This window comes from Tachysurus vachellii, chromosome 1 (genome assembly GCF_030014155.1).
Source record: "Tachysurus vachellii isolate PV-2020 chromosome 1, HZAU_Pvac_v1, whole genome shotgun sequence".
Taxonomy (NCBI): Eukaryota; Metazoa; Chordata; class Actinopteri; order Siluriformes; family Bagridae; genus Tachysurus; species Tachysurus vachellii.
In genome coordinates this window covers 32906924-32925907 of record NC_083460.1, presented here as the reverse complement: position 1 = coordinate 32925907, position 18984 = coordinate 32906924, and the positions used below count along the sequence as shown (strand labels likewise).

Sequence of the window (18984 nt, the reverse complement as noted above, 5' to 3'; positions counted from 1 at the left end):
CTCAAGCAACGATCTACATATAACATTCAATGCAATATGTTAATAAAGCATGGTTTGTAAATTTATGACGTTTTCAATGTTCCGCATTTAAGACCAATGGCAAACATGTACAGACTTGACGTACACGCATAATGTTAAAAAACCAATTGCAGGGCAGTACATTGAGCGCTATTACCATAAAAGGCAACATAGTCTTTCTTTATATGGAATAAAGTAGATCCGGCACGTAAACGTCCATGCGCGGATTGTGTGCGAGATCATTGTCTTATTGTTACCATAATTATTAGTTTTTTAAAAAAGAACTCGGTGTGTATAAGTGAAATAAAGCGAATATGTCTGATATATGTGATTATATCGGATAATATGGTGTAAATGATGAAGACTAGGTAACATGGCGGATTGATACGTGTAATCAGACGCCATGTCCATTTGTGGCACTTCAGGAAACTTTCCTGTGTAAACTTTAGTAACTGTAACTAATGTTTCTCTTGGATAGGTTATTATGGTCAGTTATTCTTGGACAATTTCTTTATTATCCTGATATCATTTCCTGTTTTCGTTTGTGCTCTTGTTTTGGAAACTTGTCCGTTCTTCCAAAGACGTGTGAGAAGTCATTCTGTCTTATGCTAACATAGTTAGCCGTGCGCGTGGCCTGAACGTTATCGCATAACACAGGATAACTATTTATCTTATACGGGATTATAGGGTGCTTGTAAAACTTGTTTATTATTATTATTATTATTGCAAATAGTATTGTGGTGTTTTCGAAAAATGTCTCGGAACCAGTAATGGAAGAAGGAAGAGATCAGAACTAAAGACTGTTCATCTCCAGCTCTACTGCGGGGCTTTAGCTGAGGAACATCCGGCGTTAAAAGCTGCATGACAGCGGTGAGATGGAGCATCTGTCGTCCGGGAATAATCAGATCTTGAGCGGCTCGGATGCAGACTCGGACACGGCAGAGGAGGAGGAGCCGGGCTGCATGGAGAGGAGCAGCGAGCAGCATCGGAGAGCAGAGCGAGAACACGGCGCCCCTGCACCGGCCACAGGTCGCGCAATGGTCGGCGGAGTAACAGGCGCTAAACCAGGCAAAAAGACCCGCGGGAGAGTCAAAATTAAAATGGAGTTCATTGACAACAAGTTGAGACGGTATACCACTTTCAGCAAAAGAAAGACTGGCATCATGAAGAAGGTGAGCTTGAGGTCTGTTAATGTTCATGTACTTTGTGTGTGTAAAACTCCTCCCACATTGGCGTCTCCTCTCTCACTCGGTAGTGTGGAGATGTTAAAACACTTGCTGAAGTGTATTTCTCTCGACTCTGGATGATAAACACGGACAAAAGCATAGTCACACAGAGTAAATCATTCTTATTACAAAACTACTTCTACTTCCTCTGAGCCAGAGGGTGTTTACGGAAGTGACGTGATTTGGACCGTGTGAGTCAAATTGTGAGTCAAAAAGACAGAAATCTCCACATCGACTCGAAATTCCTGCTCGGGGGTCGTTTAATGTTGGTGTTTATGAGTTATGCTGCACATATAAGTGTTTGCTTGTAAAAGCAACATGTAGACATTTTGGTTAAATCTGTAGTTATACCTTTCACTATTTTGAGGAGGTCAATGTTTTCACGTTTTTTACGTGTTTTTCTCACGTTGTTATGAACACTACAAAGTGACTTTGAAAATAACTAGATGGATTGATCATCAGGTGAATGCATGAAATAATTTTTATTTATTTATTTAATAAAATGGTTTATTTATGTTTTTTCCATGTTTTTTCATGTTTAATATCTGGAGGAGGGTCTAAGAGTGTGGTGAAAAACAGTTTGTAATTACATCTATAATTGTTTTTTCAAGAGTATAAAAAAAAAAACACAACTGACAGACAGGTCGATCTTGATCGAAAAAAAAAAAACAATGCAGAGAAGCCCCTGAAAATAGGATATTACCCAGGAGCCAATGTAGATAGGGCTTATGATGTAATTCTGACCTTTGAGCGGTCACTTTATGCTGTGCAGTTCGAACACAGCATAAAAATTCAACCTCTAATCCTTTTTAATCCTTATGCACCTCTAACTCTTCACCACACCTGTGATGCTCTCTGAATCATCCCAATGCTATCTGTCAGTGTTGATCAGTGTTTTTGTACATTTGGTATTTATCTGAACCTGTGTGTGTCTGTGTGTGTGTGTGTGTGTAGGCATATGAGCTTTCCACCCTCACCGGGACTCAGGTGCTGCTGTTGGTGGCCAGTGAGACAGGTCATGTTTATACATTTGCAACACGGAAGCTGCAGCCAATGATCACGAGTGAGACAGGCAAGGCACTGATCCAAACGTGTTTAAATTCACCCGACTCTCCACGCGCCGATTCAGCCGCTGATCAGAGGATGAGTGCTACGGGCTTTGAAGAGACTGACCTCACATATCAGGTCACAGAGAGCGATGGCAGCATAGAGGAGAAGGTCCCTGTCAATAATAATATACACTATAAAACTTTTGTGGACACGTGAACAACATACTTGTATGTGGGTCTTCTACCAATTTTTTGCCAAAAAGATGGAAACTAACCATAGTCTAGTATGTATTTGCATGCTGTAGCATTACACTTTCCCTTCACTGGAACTAAGGGGTTCAAACTTGTTCCAGTCCCTGTGCACAAACCTCGTGAAGTTATGGTTTGCCAAGTTTGGATTGGAAGAACTCTAGTGTCCTGAACAGAGCCCAGACCTCCGCCCCAATGAGCACCTTTGGAATGATCTAAAACACGAAATGAACCCCAGGGCAATAGTTGTGGTGGCCTGGGGTTCAGTTCGTGTTTTTACAGTAAAGTCAGGGCAGAATAAATGACTAAATCTGCAATGGAATGACCAAAAAGCACACAAGTTTTATGTTCAGGTGTCCACAAGCTTTTAACAAATGCATTAAAGATTAACTGATTGGCATCTTATGGAATACTATTTTTAAATTCTGTTCAAAGCAGATCCTCTAAATGTCAAAAATATTCCAGTTACTTGAAGCATATTCACTATGGTTATTGACCGTCTTCCAGTTGGTTAGTGTACTTGTCTGTATTGTAAAGCGTTAAAAAATTGTGTGCCATGCTTGCTGGGATTAAATAACCAAGGTTCTTGTGTTTTTGATTTTTCAGGAAGTTAACAAGTCTGCAGGAACTATAATGAGCAGCAGTGTAGAGACACCCTCCACTTCCTGTGCTCAGTCAGAGAGCATCGGACCGCTGCTTCCTGCTGCCACCTGCTGGTCAGTGTCCAACGGTACGCTGGTGAAGACGTCTAACTCTGCAGCTGGAGTAGTGCAGCTCCCCGCTGGATTCACGCTCTTGCCTGGTGTGTGTGTGTGTGTTTGATATGTGTATTATACAGCTGGTCACAGCCAAAGTCTTTCATTAACACAATTTTCAATCAAATTATTACTTTCTCTGTACGTTATGCTGAGTTTAGTGTAATCTACATTTTTTTTTATTGAGCAGAAAATAGCTGTGTAGTGTACGTCAGTGCATGAGTTTTGGGTTTGCCAAATGTTATAAGTAAATTCTTATGTCTGTTGACAGTAATTTATGGCGTTGGAATGATTAATCTGTTTGATAATGAATGACACTGTTTTATAACTTTGCTGCTCACTAGTGTGTTTGTTTTCTCTCTCTCAGGTACAGCAGTGTCTCAATCAGCTGAGAGCAGTGAAGTGCAGAATTTTAGCAGCGCAGCTGGTAATAACACTATTTCCCCACCTGTTTGCTCCATTTCTCTGTTCTGGTTACTTTAATGAAGCAGTGACATGAGTCTATGATTGTGTTTGCAGTCTGTTCTACACTGGCTGCATAGTTGAATGCATATTTACTCAGAAATACAATGCCCATATGGGATTTTCAGTGATTTGTTAGCATGACCCTGCAAATTAGCTTGGGAACACATGACTGTGTGATACAGATGTCTTTTCCATTTCCTCTCATGCAGGAAGTCACTCTGCAGTGATGACCTCCTCAATAGCGGGACATGTTATCTGCCCGAGCGCAGTGGTGTATGCTAACTCGGCCTCCACATTAACGGATCACACACTCACACATGATAATCGTGAGTCATTACACTCTCACAAAGACACACTCTGCTTTGTGTGTAATATGGTTCATATGACCAGTAGTTTGTGTATATGCATTTAGGTTTCTGGGTGTATGTTTTCAGTTCCTCAGATGTTCCTCACATCTCCTAATGGAACGGTTCAGATTCCAGTCTCTGCTGTTCCACTGCATTCGGTAATAAAGTCTAATGATGCTCTTAAGTTTGTGTGGGTGGAGATAAAAATAGAAATGTATTGTTTGTGTGTTGGATTTTATATAAAATATTCTCATTATACGCTTGTGTGTTTCAGATGTTGATAAATCAACAGAACTCCAGCAGCACACACACTTTGACAGAGTTACGTGGCGTCAACTTGGACAATTCGAAATCAGAGTGATGCACACTAAGTGTGTGTAATGGGACAAGTGTGTTTTCAATGCAGAACAGTATATATATATTTTTAATTATGGTTTATAATAATTATGGCAACTCTATTCTTCCTTTTACTGTTTCCTCAGTTCAGTTACACATGTTCATACAGACTCTCACGTGCACACACTCAAATTTGTACACTGCACATTACACAGCTGTTTTTTTTTTATGTTTTTAAATAAACTTCAAACCAATCTCCAAACTGTTTAGTGGGGAACATATCACTGCTTTCAGTCCGTATCTGCCCGTGCGTGTGTCTGTTTGCCCGTGCGTGTGTCTGTGTGTTCGTGCATGTCTTTGTGCGCGTCTGTCTGTCTACCTGTATGTGTCTTTCTGCGTGTTTCTGTGTGTGCGTCTGTCTACAGCTGTGGGAAAGATTTTACTGGAGTGTTGTAGCACTGTCATGGCAAAGTGGGTTTCTTCACATCACTATCATGAACACAATGTTACACTGATATGTAGAGTCATGTGACAAGTCTTCTGTGGCCAACTGACTGAAACTGAGGAATTTTACACTGATAACACCAGCTTCATCACCACAGAGACACATAACAGTTGTGTTTATGCTCCACAATATATGTCTGAACATGCTGACACATCAGATCATCACAGCCGAAATGTAGTCATCTGAAGTCACAACACACCTTAGTAAACGTGTGATGTGAGGGAGAACATACAGCATGTAGAGATTTAGCTATCCAAGAGTGTCATTATTGTAAGCATTATGCTCCAGATTAGACACATTCTACACCTTTTTCCAACTATACACTTTAAGCTCTCACTTTACAGTCTACATTATAAATCTTAACTTTACATTCTACACTTTGTATACTTTAGTGAAGTTTTGAATGGTGTAGAGTTTAAATAAGATTAACAGGCTGTAGACAATGTAAGTCTGAATGCATCATTGAAGAATTCACTTGATGTATGGCTGTGAATGAAAACTAAACAAAGCAGGATGTGTTTGGTGCATGTTTAATTGATCTGTGAAATTGAAACTTATGTTAAAATGAAAGCAAATCTGTTGTGAGGTTTGTTTCAGGAAGTCACAGTCCGCTTTTACTACAAACCAAGCTGTAAAGAAATAACAAACATACAAGCCACTATAGTATTGGTTTAGGAATATCAGATATATTAATTTAAGTAATATAATGATCACAAGAGTGAACGTTAACTGAATAAGCAGCTGTTGGTTAGCATTTGTTTGTTCATGTGGACTGTAAATGAGCTCAAGATCATTTTTCAGGTCTGATACTTAACACTATTCAGCACTATTCTGATTTGTAAAAATAAAATGTGCAGATGTTTATATTCCATGTGCTGCACTGTTTAGCTTGGGTGCTGTGTTGGTGCCACACAGAACCATATATTTGGTAGTTCAAGTCAAGCCAATCAGCGAAGCTTTTATTGTCATTTCAACCATATATAGCTGAAGCTGAAGTACTGAAACGAGATAACGTTTCTCCAGGACAAAAGAACAAAGACAGAGCTACAAAGAACAACACGGAGCTAAGGACTTAAAGTGAGTTAGTCCTAGCCACAAAATGTGCATCTGTGAAACCTGGTAAAAACAAACAATACAAAACACTACAAGACAATACACAAAAGCATCACTGACCAGAGTACATCCTGTATATTCTACAGTACTTGTGCAGAAATACAGGTATGAACACTTAATATAATAGCAGCAGTTCTATAAGGTATTGTAATGAGTTGTGTAAAGCAGCAATTGACTGAATGAGCAAGACAGGATTTTAAACAGTTTGATATGGTGATGCTGTAGACATGGGTGTATATTGGAAGAGTGTGTTTTGGTGCAGATACAGTAGGTGCAGTCCACACAGTTGTATGTGTGTGTTGTACTCAGTACAGTTCAGTTCAGTTGTTGAGAAATCTGATGGCTTGTGGAAAGAAACTGTTACACAGTTTGGTCGTGTGTGTGGGGTCATCAACAATGCTGTTGGCTTTGCGGATGCAGCGCGTGGTGTAAATGTCCATGATAAAGGGAAGAGAGACTCCAATGATCCGCTGCAGGGTCTTGCAATCCGAGATGGTGCAATAAAATAACTGGGCAATAAAATATCAATTATGAAGTAAATTTACTTTGTTCAAATAACTTAATCAGGATTTTATTAAATGTAAAAATGTGAATTAAATGACATATGAAATAATCCAGAGCAGTTTCTCTCAGTGCAGCTTCATTTATCTTGACGTTTTACATATATTTACGTTCTTATCCAGATTTATCTGTCTTACAGAAATGCTTTGAGTTGTAAATGTTAACATCCTGTGCTGTTTTATCTCTCTGTACCAATATTATTGTGGAGAGGGATGAATTATTTAGGCAACAGGGGGCGCACACTCCCCTTTCCCATAGCCCTGCCCTCCAAGTAGTGATGTGAGGACAGAAGTATGGTACAAAAGTACACAGAGAAAAAGGGAGTCTTGTTCTGAAAGATAACATCATGACATTGAGAATGCAGTATCTCAGTCACTACACCCTCTCCACCAGCAGCTGATTCATCAGTTTTAATCACCACACGATGGAAAATCACGTGTTCACGCGTCCATTGGAAACACAAACAGCGCGTGAGTGAAGCATATACTACAAGCCAATCGTCAGGGCCCATCCGAAAACGGGTGGACAAAATAACCCCAATACGAGTGTATAAACAGTGCGCAAGCGCAGTGCCGTAAGGCGTGTGTACATAGACATTTAGCACCGGAGTCCAGACATTTGTATAGAATTGAACTCGTATTTTTATTCTCTCTCTCTCATAATGACCGGATAATAAACTACAGAAGATGGAAATATGCTCAGAGGCAGATAGTGTGGAGTTAAGGTAAATAATGCACCACTAACTACTGTAATTGAATCACATCACCAGTGTGTTCTGTTTACGTCTATGGAAATTTAAGGCCAGTGAGTATTATTACGCACAATTCAGGTTAATAATGCTAAAATATTTGTATCCAGGTGCTAATAAGTAAAAAAAATGTTAGGTGAAATAAAGCTAGCTGACGTAGCTAATGTGGCTAGCTGTCCCTGCTAGTCTGTTAGCCAGTGTTAGCATTCTGAGCTCAGTGTCAGTCTTCACATTCAGTTAAACCAATTATTGTTCATTTATTATTCAGTTTATTTATTACACTGAGCATCCGTATTTATATAAACTTAAATAGTAGAGTGGTCAATAAATTAGACTGCCAGTAGGCTAGTCAGGAAGCTAATGCTAACAGTTAGCACAGTAATCTAATATGGTCAGTAACCATATTTAATTAATATTAAGCTGCGTTTATTGATTATTAAGAGCAACGGGCATTCAAATGGACCTTAAACTGGACAGATGCTACACAGGTGCATCACTTCTAAATGGACTACTGGATTATACACAAACACACACAACTCTGCATGCACTTGTTATTGTTTATTGTTATTGAATTTCGAGATTTGTTCAAGTTCCATGAGCGCTCTCATTCTCTCTCTCTCTCTCATTCTCTCTCTTTCGCTCTTTCATTCTCGCCCTCTCATTCTCGCCCTCTCATTCGCTCTCTCTCTCTCTCTCTCTCTCTCTCTCTCTCTCTCTCTCATTCATTCTCCCCCCCTCTCTACCCCCTTCTCCCCCCCTCTCTACCCCCTTCTACCCCCCTCTCTACCCCTTCTCCCCCCCTCTCTACCCCCTTCTCCCCCCCTCTCTACCCCCTTCTCTACCCCCTCTACCCCCTTCTCCCCCCTCTCTACCCCCTTCTCCCCCCCTCTCTACCCCCTTCTATCCCCCCTCTCTACCCCCTTCTCTCCCCCCTCTCTACCCCTTCTCTCCCCCCCTCTACCCCCTTCTCTCCCCCCCTCTACCCCCTTCTCTCCCCCCCTCTACCCCCTTCTCTCCCCCCCTCTACCCCCTTCTCTCCCCCCCTCTACCCCCTTCTCTACCCCCTTCTCTACCCCCCTCTACCCCCTTCTCTCCCCCCCCTCTCTACCCATTCTCCCCCCCCTCTCTACCCCTTCTCTCCCCCCCCCTCTACCCCTTCTCTCCCCCCCTCTCTACCCCTTCTCTCTTTCTCTCTCTCATTCGCGCTCTCTCTCTCTCTCTCTCTCTCTCTCTCTCATTCGCGCTCTCTCTCTCATTTGCTTTCTCTCTCTCTCTCTCATTCACTCTCTCTCTCTCTCTCTCTCTCTCTCTCTCTCGCTCTCTCATTCCCCCGTCTTTGTGCTTTTAACAGATACTTTTTTTAAGCATGTATCACAGTCTCTGCATCAGTACAGTTGATGAAGAGTTTTAACTTCCTGACCTTTAAAAGACAGACAGATAATAATAAAGAGAAAGAAGGTGAGGCAACAAGACAGACTTGTGATTACATATTGTTCTTTTGGGAGTTGTTAAATCACACGGTTTGATGGACACATGACATTCAGTCCTGTCCTTTTGTGAGATCAACTTCTCCGAGAGGTAAAAGTGTGACTCACACTCCTTAATAGTAAAGTGTCCAAAATATACACTTTTTAATTTATAACTGTCCTCAAAACACTGTATGTATCATGATAACACCCTTGTGTGTGATTTTAAAAGTCGTAGAAGTGATTTTCCAGTCTGCATATGTGTTCTTATTACAGGCGTGAACACTGGAAGCTTCTGTCCAACCTGAAAACGACCGTGGAAGGACTTCTGTCTACAAATAATCCCAACGTGTGGTCTCGCTATGGAGGACTGCAGCGACTTCACAAAGACATGAGCAACATCCTGAGTCATGGCCTCAAACATGAACAGGTATGAATGTAACATATTTTGCACAGGTAATTTGTCACCTTAATTCCTCCACCTTTCTGTCTCTCTTCCCATCTGTCTGTCTGACCATTTCTGCGCAGGTGTACTATAAGCAGAAGGATTACTGGCGCTTTGTGTGGTGTCTGCGATCCATCAGTCCCAAACTTGCACCTCATGTAGAACTGGTAACACACACACCCACACAGAAGCACACAAGTAACACAACAAATCATTACAGCATTAACACCAGTTATAATTAAACTGTATTCTGCTTGTCTCTGTGTGTAGTTCAGTCAGATGGAGCCAGTGTTGAGCAGCAGTGTTCAGTGTGAGAGTGATAAAGCAGAGCGTTGGCTCCTCCACAGCCTGCAGAGTCACACACTCTCCATACAACTAAAACCCCTGATCACACAACACAGCATGACCCGCAAATACTATACAGGTACAAACACAGCAGTTTTTAATTGCTGTATATAAGTAGATCTGTAAGGCAGTAAGTGTAAACTTTATAGCGTCTACAGCTCAATGAACAAAGACAAGTAACCTTTTTTCCCCACACGCCTGTCAATGATGAGTGAAAAGATCTTAAATATAGTCAAATTCATCTGGTAATACCTGTTAGAAATTTAAAGAAGAAACTATTTCTAAACATTGAAAGATCTGTTTTAATCGGCAGATAATGTCACATATTTGAATCAGTTTTAGTAAGATACAGAATGGGCCAGTAGGACGAGAAAACTGGAAATTAGACAGAAAATATCTATAAAATGTCTAGGTTTAACAATTTTATATTTGGTTTGTGGTAATCTTATAGGAATCTTAACAGAAAATATTATATTCAGTTTTCACTTGAAATGATTTTTTGCAAAAGTGATTCATGTAAAACCCACATTCAAAGTACATTCACTCTTTTGATTTCTAAATGAACGGTACAAAAATCTTTGGTGTTTTCCCCCTGTAGATGAGGCGTTTCTTCTGAGTGATCTGCATGTGGCAGCCATGTTTCAGTGTTTGGAGGCGGTTGAACAGAACGACGTACGGATACTTGCTCTTATCAACACTACTCGCGTGAGTGTTTTATCATTCGCCATTCTGGTCTCTCTCAGGTCGCCCGTTGTAGTCACTACATACGTACGTAGGTTACAAATCAACAGCTCAGTCACAAACAGGTTACATGTTCAGGCTCTGAGCATTATTCATCAGTCTCATGTGACATAAGAGAGCTTCTTATGTGAAAGGTAACAGTACGATTAAGTTATCTGCTTTTTTAGACTTGTTAATAAGGTTTCCTGGCATCTAAAACCTGAGACTGAGGAGATGCGCTGCATCTTTTACTCACACTTAAACTACATCAGTCAAACTGTGTTACTACATGTCCTAAACCACACATACACACACACACACACAGCCCTGTCAGTACATTATGGCTATTCTGTGGACAGGTACACACTTGATTACACACATGACCTCTACACTGGTGTACTATGCAGGGAGCAGTGTCTGCGTGTGTCTCCTAACAGCATGTGTCTAACTGTGTGTTCTGCAGCTGTTCCACTTGAAGGAGTGTGTTCCTGTTGATCTGCTCTCCTCTCAGCAGTGTGTCCTGTCTGGAGTTTCCATACGCACACACACTCCATCCTGCTCATTCAGAGACAAGACACATACTTTGTACACCGAGAGCAGTACAGGTAAACCTCACCACAACTGTGTGACAACACTGTGTCAGTGAGCATGTAAATCTGATACAAATAGTGTGTGGGAAGCTGGTATTGAAATTTCTGATGTAAATTCACTGTACTCACTTAAGGTGTGTTGTGTATGCATTATACGTAGATGCAGCAGTGTCTGTAAGTGCCACAGGGGCACCGTGGACATGTTTGAGCACTGACCAAAGCATGGTGGACCAAGTGATGACCCAGAATTTTCCGAATGGCTCCACCCAGCCTGTTAACCCTGCCCCCTCAGAGGGCGGGGACTGCGATGGTGATGATGGGCCTGAGTATCTCGCCATCGGGAATCTGGGGAGGCGGAGCCGCAGAGGTTCCAGCAATTCAGCACAAAGCACAGAGACTGTTCAGAACACAGGCCATACTCACGAAGCTCCGCCCATTTCTCAAAGACGCAGCTCCTTCTCTGATATGGAAAGGGGAAAGAAACGAAGCATCAGGGGTCACGCAAGGTCACTGTCTGATACAGGGGTCATGCAGAAACACAAACAAGGTAAGCATGAGTGAGCGTATGTGTTATCGTTTGCACTCTAGGTAGTAAAGTGAACTCTATCAGAAAGTAACTTCTCTGTTCCTGTCAGTCATCTCTCTCTGAGCTGCTGCATAGATTTGAGTCAGTTTTTCAAGCCTCTTCTCGTTTCTTTGAGATGGCTCTTATAAACTTTTCTTTCTGTCTGGATCAGCAGTGTCTTGGGAAAAAATACACCATATTTCTTGAAATACTTGAGATCAAGGTTTTGACCTACAGAGGTTCCTGGACAAGTTCCTGTTCAATGTTAAATTTAGTTGGTTATATTTTAAAATAAAGTACAACTGCTTTAACAGTGTTCCAACAGCAAGAAATTGTATTACTGCACTGCTGATCAGCACTAACTGCTTCCCCTGCTGGTCACATCCAGCATAACACCTATCTTTATCACTTTTTATCTCTTTCTCTCTCTTTCTCTCTCCCCGTTTGTGTGAAGGAGGGAACCAGAGGAAAATCACCATTATAATAGAGGACCCTGCTGAAGGTTTGGCAGTGCACTGGTGCTGCATTTGTCCTCCAATTTGTACATTCCTACATTTTTGATCTGTGTCTGCAAGTTTCTCTACCTCTTTTCATTTGTCTTCATTCTGATTGGCTGTGGCATGCTGTCATTCACACACATCACAGTTTAAAAGAAACTTGTGTGTTTACTTTCGTCTGCTGAGTGATTTTCATTCCTCATTCCCACCTTTTTTCTTTAATTCTATCTCTTATTATTATTATTATTTATTATTTTTGTATTTTTTAATTAGTATTGTCTCAGAGCTAATATTTTCTAATATTTATTATTTATTTCATTTTAAAAATGTATTTACAAATGCCTTGTTATTTTTGTCTTTAACCTCACTTTGAACATTGTCACATAAATAGTTATAGATTATTTTTTTGCATCAGTTAAAGTATAAAAATGGAGATCTGTGATTTTCATTGATTTACTTTTTATTTATTTCTCATGTCTCTTGTCACAGCTGTTTAATTTCTTTTAGTAAAGTGTGTGTGTGTGTGTGTTCAGAATCAGCTGTGGATGGGCAGACTGTGACTAGTTTCGGGCCTTTCTCCCCTCACAGCAGTGACAGTAGTCACAGTTCTCTCTACATGGAGGCCGGTCAGTGTACACAAACATGCACAAAACAGCACACAACTAACACTCAAAAACAAGGTGAAAAAGGTGTAGGTTTAAGTGGTCGCATTTTAGAACTTGAGCTGAGAGTGAACAATGGCAATCAATGTGGCATAGCTAAACACAAAGATTCTATTCTAATTCTATTCTGAGTATGTGCTAACAAAAAAGTTATGGCTTTGTGCTATTTGTCAAGATGAGCTTGAAAATTTTAAGGGCAATATTTACATCTGCATCTAGAATTTCAGATTCTGTGAAATTCTAGATGCAGATGTAAATATTGCCCTTAAAATCTGACTATTCGAAAATGACTTCGAAAGGCCTGAAATGCCAGGTAATTGATTTATGCAAACACGCTAGATTGCTAAGTGTGAGAAGTGCATCTAGAAACATAGTTACACTAATGTGGACTATAACATTTAATAAGCTCTTCAGTTTCCCTGGCACTCCTGTAGTTCAGTATATTAAATTAAAATGTACTTTTCTGTACCTGATACGAGGAGACGTGAACTGCAATAGTCTTTCACACACGCTACCATGTGTTCACACTGAGACACACACAGTCTGTCGCTGCTCATTAACAGACATAAATATAGTACTTTTGAGAGTCACGAACAGCTGGAACCTAATTCCTTGTGTTTGTCAACACTTGATTCTGAATCTGATTCTGATTACCTACGGGACTGCAACAGTTTACTGTTCCTGTGACATGTCTACATTCCTACTAGACATGTATTTTCAAATGAATTGTGGATTTAGACAGTGTAGTGAAATAGCATGTGTGCTGTGGTGTTTTTCTCTGCAGGCGGCCATCAGTATAGTGGGTCTGATGGATTGTTCCGGAAGCCGTCAGAGGGTCAGAGTTTGATCAGCTACCTGTCCGAGCAAGACTTTGGCAGCTGTGCAGATCTGGAGAAGGTGAACACATCTGTATTCTTACAAGGTTTTGCTCGGCTGCAAGGCTCACTTGGCTACGTGTTTCATTTGGCAGTTGAGCTCATTGTGTATCTCACTTGGCTGCATGTCTCACTCACTTTTTCCCCCTCTGCTGTGCTTCCTACTTGGCTGCATGTCTCATTTGGTTGCCTTACTCGGCTGTGTCTCATTTCCCTCTGCAGGAGAATGCACACTTCAGCATCTCTGAATCTCTGATTGCTGCCATTGAGCTGATGAAATGTCAGATGAGGGTAGAGGAGGCAGATGAGGATGGAGACAGTGACTCTGAGATCCAGCAGCTCAAACAGAGGATCCATCTGCGCAGACAGCAGATCCGCCGCAGCCGCTTCCAGAAGCCCAGCTCCACCCAACACAGTGAGTCTAACCTGGTTACCACATCACTTTGCCTTTTTGTCTTTTAACTGACTCTGCCCATTTGTGCCTAACTCAGCTTAGAGCTTACACTAATTCCACCCACATACAAGACAATTGTTTAAGACTTAAAGTAATTCTGCTAACAAATATTACTCATTTTAAATCTTAAACCCACTCCACCCACAAACTGCTCATTTGCAAATTTCGTGTTCTCAGCTCTTCCCTCCACAGACAGTGGTGGATCATTGCAGAGTTCGGGGGATTCTCTGCTTCACACTGACTCTGGATCAGCTGATGAAGTGGAGGACCTTTTGCTAAAAGGTAGGAGTCCTTGTCAATGTGTAACTTCTAAAGCTTTAGAGTGTAGTGGTGATGAGTGATGCATGTTGATGAAAGCAGTGATGCTATTTTCAAATCTGCTGATGTTATGAGCAGACTGGTTGATTGGGCTGGTTGTCTTTAGCTCCTTTTTAATGCCTGTTCTATAACATTCAAGTGTTTACTGAAAAAAAATAACTTTTGTTACCATTTACTGTAAAATCTCTCATTATTTTTAGCACTGGTATTATTGTCATTGCTGATATCTTTTTATCTATTATAATAATAATATTTGTTGTAGATGAAGACGCTAAACAGAGTGTAACACTGAGCAGCAGATCCTTTATTATCTCTGAGACTGTGTAAGTCTATACACACACACACACACACACACACACACACACACACATATATATATATATATATATATAATGTTTATATTGCTCATTTAAATGATTTTTAAATAACTCCATGCTGAGCTTAAACTAATCTTTTACTGGTTTCTTTACTTATCTCAAAGTAATTTAATACTGTTGCCTATACTGATCACCAAACTAATCTCATACTAATCCCAAAATTCTCTTCTGTTCCCCATTGTTCCCTCTATTGATCCCAGTCTAATTCCATTCTGGTCCCAGACTAATCCATACTCTCTCTTTTTTTTTTTTCCTTCTTTCTTTCAGCTGTGTGTTGTTGATGTGCCTTAAGTTATGATCCATGTTTAATGCATGGGTCATGCACATCAATGGCTAAGATTAGAAAATGATCAAAAAAACTCCCTCAGATTAGCACCTTGTTGTAGAGTGGAGAGGTTACACGTACATGCCTTAATGCCGTTAAAATGCGTGTTATAATGTTCGTTCAGGTCTCATTGGTTGTTGCAGTCAAATAGTGCTGAATCCGTTGCAATGGGGCTGCTGCGTCAGTTTGAAGGTCTGCAGCTTCCTGCTGCCTCTGAACTTGAGTGGCTTGTCCCTGAACATGATGCTCCTCAGAAGGTAAACAAACACACACATACACACACACATTTATGTGGTATGACCTTAAACATGGCTCCCATTACCCTAGTACCTTGTGCAGGCATGATCACATCGAGACCACACAGAGTACTTTAAGGTAGAATTCTAATGCAAATGCTAATAAAAAGTATGTTTGTGTATTTGTATATATGCATGTGTTTGTAGTTGCTGCCAATGCCTGACTCCGTGCCAATCTCTCCCGATGATGGCGAACACGCTGACGTATATAAACTGCGAATCCGTGTGAGGGGGAATCTGGAGTGGGCACCTCCGCGACCTCAAATCATTTTTAACATACATAATGCACCTAAGTAAGACACTGAAGACTGCAGTGTGCACTGAACACCATATAGCACATGCTGAGAATTCTGTAGTGCATGCTTAACCATCTGGAACACATCCTTTGTAGTGCTTGCTTAACACTTTAGTGTACACTTAACACTTTGAAGAGCTGTCTGAGTCTAAGCACTCTTAGGTGTTAATCTACATTCTTCTTGAATTTTATTGCACTGAGACAGAACTTTGTATCATGATTTTAATAGTTCATGTGCAATCCTATTGTATGTTCTCATATTTTGTTGTGTATTTGTTTGTTTAGGAGGAAAGTGTTGGTGGTAAAGCAGAATTACAGGTGTGCAGGATGTGGAACTCGAATTGACCCAGGTGACACTTCATAATACATATTATATTACTATTGTAACCCACATGGACACGCATTGTAATAACATGACATGTTTGTGTGTTTTGTAGATTACATAAAGAGGCTGCGTTACTGTGAGTACCTAGGCCGGTATTTCTGTCAGTGTTGCCATGAGAATGCAGTTGCTGTGGTGCCAGGACGTGTCTTGTGGAAATGGGATTTCAGTAAATATTACGTCAGTAACTTTGCCCGAGATCTGCTGGGAAAAATTGCCCAAGATCCTTTGTTCAACCTCAATGACATCAACAGTGGCTTGTACAAGAAGGTGAAGAACCTGGAGGCTGTGCGGGTACGATGGGCCGAACAATTCCTATTTATTTTTAACCTAGAACTTCTTTTCTGTGTCCTTTTATAGAAAACGTACTGTAGTAACAGAGACTAGTTTGTGTTACTAACACACATACTGATCAAAAATGTATGTGTATTTATGCCTACAGGTGTTGAGGCTGCAGCTGTTCCACATAAAGAACCTCTTTAAAACCTGCCGCCTGGCCAAAGAGTACAACTTAATTTATTACATTACATTTCTATGTGTTTATTTGTGTATTTTTAAATAATATGCTTTCATTTTATATTTTTATATAGATTTTTATTTTTGTGAATTTGAACTTTATTGTGTTCTTCTCAGAGGTTGGATATGCTTTTTAATGATCTGTGTGTGCACGTGTGTGTGTGGACTTTCAGTCTCCTGCAGCACTTTGACTCAGTTCCTGCACACCTAACTGAGGATCTCCACCTATTCTCTCTGAATGATCTGACGGCCGTGCGCTCTGGCGAACTTGCACCCAAACTGCGTGACCTTGTTCAGGCAGGGTCAGGGCATGTTGCTTCCTGTGTGGTGAGACATAATTAGAAAATTCTTCTCAGTTCCCTATGTAAGGCACCAATATAGGGAATCTCACAGTTCACTGTGGGAGTGTCCCAGACCACAAACCCTATTTACTATATAGGACCAATAAACAACATAGGTCCACTATTGGCAGGTTTCAGACCACAGAACACATGAACACCATCACCAGTCTACAGTGAGTGTGTCCCAAACCAAACACCCTCTTAACTTATTAGGGCACATAAAACCCCTCATCAGCCTAACATGGATACCACAGGCCCATCAGCATTCCACTGTCACAAGCCATAGTCTCCACAGTATACTGCAAACTATATCATGCAGAATACCTTACATTTACAGCATTTGGCAGACAAAAGTGCTTTGAAGTCTTTATCGATGAATACATCAACACTGGTTCATAAGGGTACAGACTTACCATCAACCTAAAACCTCTGTTCAGGGTTTATTTTTATATATATATATATATATATATATATATATATATAATATATATACATATATATATATATATATATATATATATATATATATATATATATATATATATATATATATATATATATATATATATATATGTATGTATATATATATATGTATGTATATATGTATGTATATATATATATATATATATATATATATATATATATATATGTGTGTGTGTGTGTGTATGTGTGTATATATATATATAATAGCAAATGGGGCATATGATCTAATAGCGTTGGCAGTTTGAGACTAAATTTATTGTGTGTGTATATGCAGCTGTGTCAGGCAAAGGGATTCGTGTGCGAGTTCTGTGGGAATGGTAAAGACATCATCTTCCCCTTTGAGCTGAACAAGTGCCGCCGCTGTGAGGGTGAGTACACAGACACTTGCAAATTCAGTTACAGATACACACAGTAGAAACGTACTGTACTTAATGTCATCAACACAAAAAATATCTATCTATTAGATTAATATTATATATCTATTTTGTGTGTATGTCTTTCAGAGTGCAGTGCGTGTTATCACCGATCGTGCTTTAAGAACAAGAGTGTGTGTCCAAGGTGTTGTCGCCTGGCTGAAAGACGAGAGAGGATGAACAGCACAAACACAGAAGAGGATGAAGGACAATAACACGCGCGCACACACACTCACAGATTTAGATTAAATGTGTAATGTCTAATGTCTTACTGCAGATGCTGACTCTGGCCATTTTGTTAAAAATCTTTTTTTTTTTAAATTTCAGAGATTTTTATGACACAAAAAAATCAACGTGTTTAAATTATTTACGTGTGTGTGTGTGTGTGTGTGTGTGTGTGTGTGTGTGTGTGTGTGTGTGTGTGTGTGTGTGTGTGTGAGAGATATCAGCACTTTGTGTTTTACATTGAACAGTGTTTAATCCAGTAACACAGCACTAACGTCTGCTAGTGCATTGTGGGTAATATAAGCCATTCAGCCCTTTTGTTTAATCAGGAGTGCAACCCAGTAAAAATGTTAGCATGATGCTAACTATGAGTGAAATCATTGTAGGGTTATTAACGCACACACAATTTTTTATAGATTCTAGTCTTCAGTCTGTGACTGATTGCATAAATAAACACACTACTGTGTGTGAGTGTGTGTCCATTAACCTGATACTAACATGAACAACGTGTGTGAATCAGTTTCACTCTCCATATCACTCCAGATTCTGCTCAGTTTAACCTAATTTACTTTTAACTTAAAAAACTTGAGATTAAAATGCACTACTGAGCAACTGTATATGAAAATGAAATGTCATATATAAATTTATTATTAAAGACAATCAAATTGTTTCATTGTGTCTGTTTCTAAATCTCTGATAAGACCTAAGGTTGTGTCCTGTGGATGAGCTATAAACATATTTTACATTTTTTCTAAACTAAAAATTTTAAATGTAAAAGTTATTTCACTGACTTATACTTGATATATTGTTTTAGATATTTAACCATTTATTTTGTAATTTATTAGCATAACAGTGTTTTACATCATTGGTCACTGAGTTAATCAGCTAATATTGAAGCATAAATTTGTTCATTTGTAAATCTATAGCTTACAGCATGTTAAAATAAAAAGATTTACAGTATAGCAATAAAATCAGATGGAGTATTAAGAAAACAGGTATCATCTACATTTATGGCATTTGGC

The 18984-nt window shown here is 39.8% G+C and overlaps 2 protein-coding genes across 4 annotated transcripts; both read left to right on the top strand.

The window, feature by feature from the left end:
* The first annotated feature begins 276 nt into the window (after positions 1 to 276).
* LOC132855084 (serum response factor-like) lies at positions 277 to 4707 on the top strand. Of its 3 annotated transcripts, none has more exons than XM_060883837.1 (7): positions 277 to 1190; positions 2199 to 2429; positions 3149 to 3344; positions 3665 to 3724; positions 3972 to 4088; positions 4176 to 4267; positions 4384 to 4707. In XM_060883837.1, exons 1-7 carry the CDS (start codon positions 894 to 896, stop codon positions 4468 to 4470), a joined length of 1080 nt encoding a protein of 359 aa, XP_060739820.1. In that variant the 5' UTR covers positions 277 to 893; the 3' UTR covers positions 4471 to 4707. The 3 variants fall into 3 exon arrangements, with proteins under 3 accessions (XP_060739820.1, XP_060739804.1, XP_060739812.1); XM_060883821.1 differs by having other exon boundaries at positions 287 to 1190; positions 2199 to 2462; XM_060883829.1 differs by having other exon boundaries at positions 290 to 1190; positions 2199 to 2462; positions 4197 to 4267.
* Positions 4708 to 7115: 2408 nt separating this feature from the next.
* rubcn (rubicon autophagy regulator) lies at positions 7116 to 18632 on the top strand. Its single transcript, XM_060883774.1, has 20 exons — positions 7116 to 7348; positions 9115 to 9268; positions 9367 to 9450; positions 9554 to 9707; positions 10227 to 10333; positions 10812 to 10953; positions 11099 to 11485; positions 12534 to 12626; positions 13447 to 13559; positions 13760 to 13952; positions 14169 to 14273; positions 14572 to 14632; positions 15136 to 15268; positions 15455 to 15600; positions 15888 to 15952; positions 16040 to 16278; positions 16427 to 16488; positions 16674 to 16827; positions 17599 to 17692; positions 17828 to 18632. The coding sequence occupies exons 1-20, from the start codon at positions 7311 to 7313 to the stop codon at positions 17950 to 17952; spliced, it is 2649 nt and encodes an 882-aa protein (XP_060739757.1). The 5' UTR covers positions 7116 to 7310; the 3' UTR covers positions 17953 to 18632.
* Positions 18633 to 18984: the final 352 nt, after the last annotated feature.

Bases quoted from the DNA above. Each gene is read 5' to 3' on its own strand.
- LOC132855084 (XM_060883821.1), top strand. From the start codon at position 894: ATGGAGCATCTGTCGTCCGGGAATAATCAGATCTTGAGCGGCTCGGAT. The intron at 2,463-3,148 runs GTCCCTGTCAAT...TTGATTTTTCAG, and splicing joins ATGGCAGCATAGAGGAGAAG to GAAGTTAACAAGTCTGCAGG. The intron at 4,089-4,175 runs GTGAGTCATTAC...TATGCATTTAGG, and splicing joins CACACTCACACATGATAATC to TTTCTGGGTGTATGTTTTCA.
- rubcn (XM_060883774.1), top strand. From the start codon at position 7,311: ATGGAAATATGCTCAGAGGCAGATAGTGTGGAGTTAAG. The intron at 14,274-14,571 runs GTAGGAGTCCTT...TATTTGTTGTAG, and splicing joins GGAGGACCTTTTGCTAAAAG to ATGAAGACGCTAAACAGAGT. The intron at 15,601-15,887 runs GTAAGACACTGA...TTGTTTGTTTAG, and splicing joins AACATACATAATGCACCTAA to GAGGAAAGTGTTGGTGGTAA.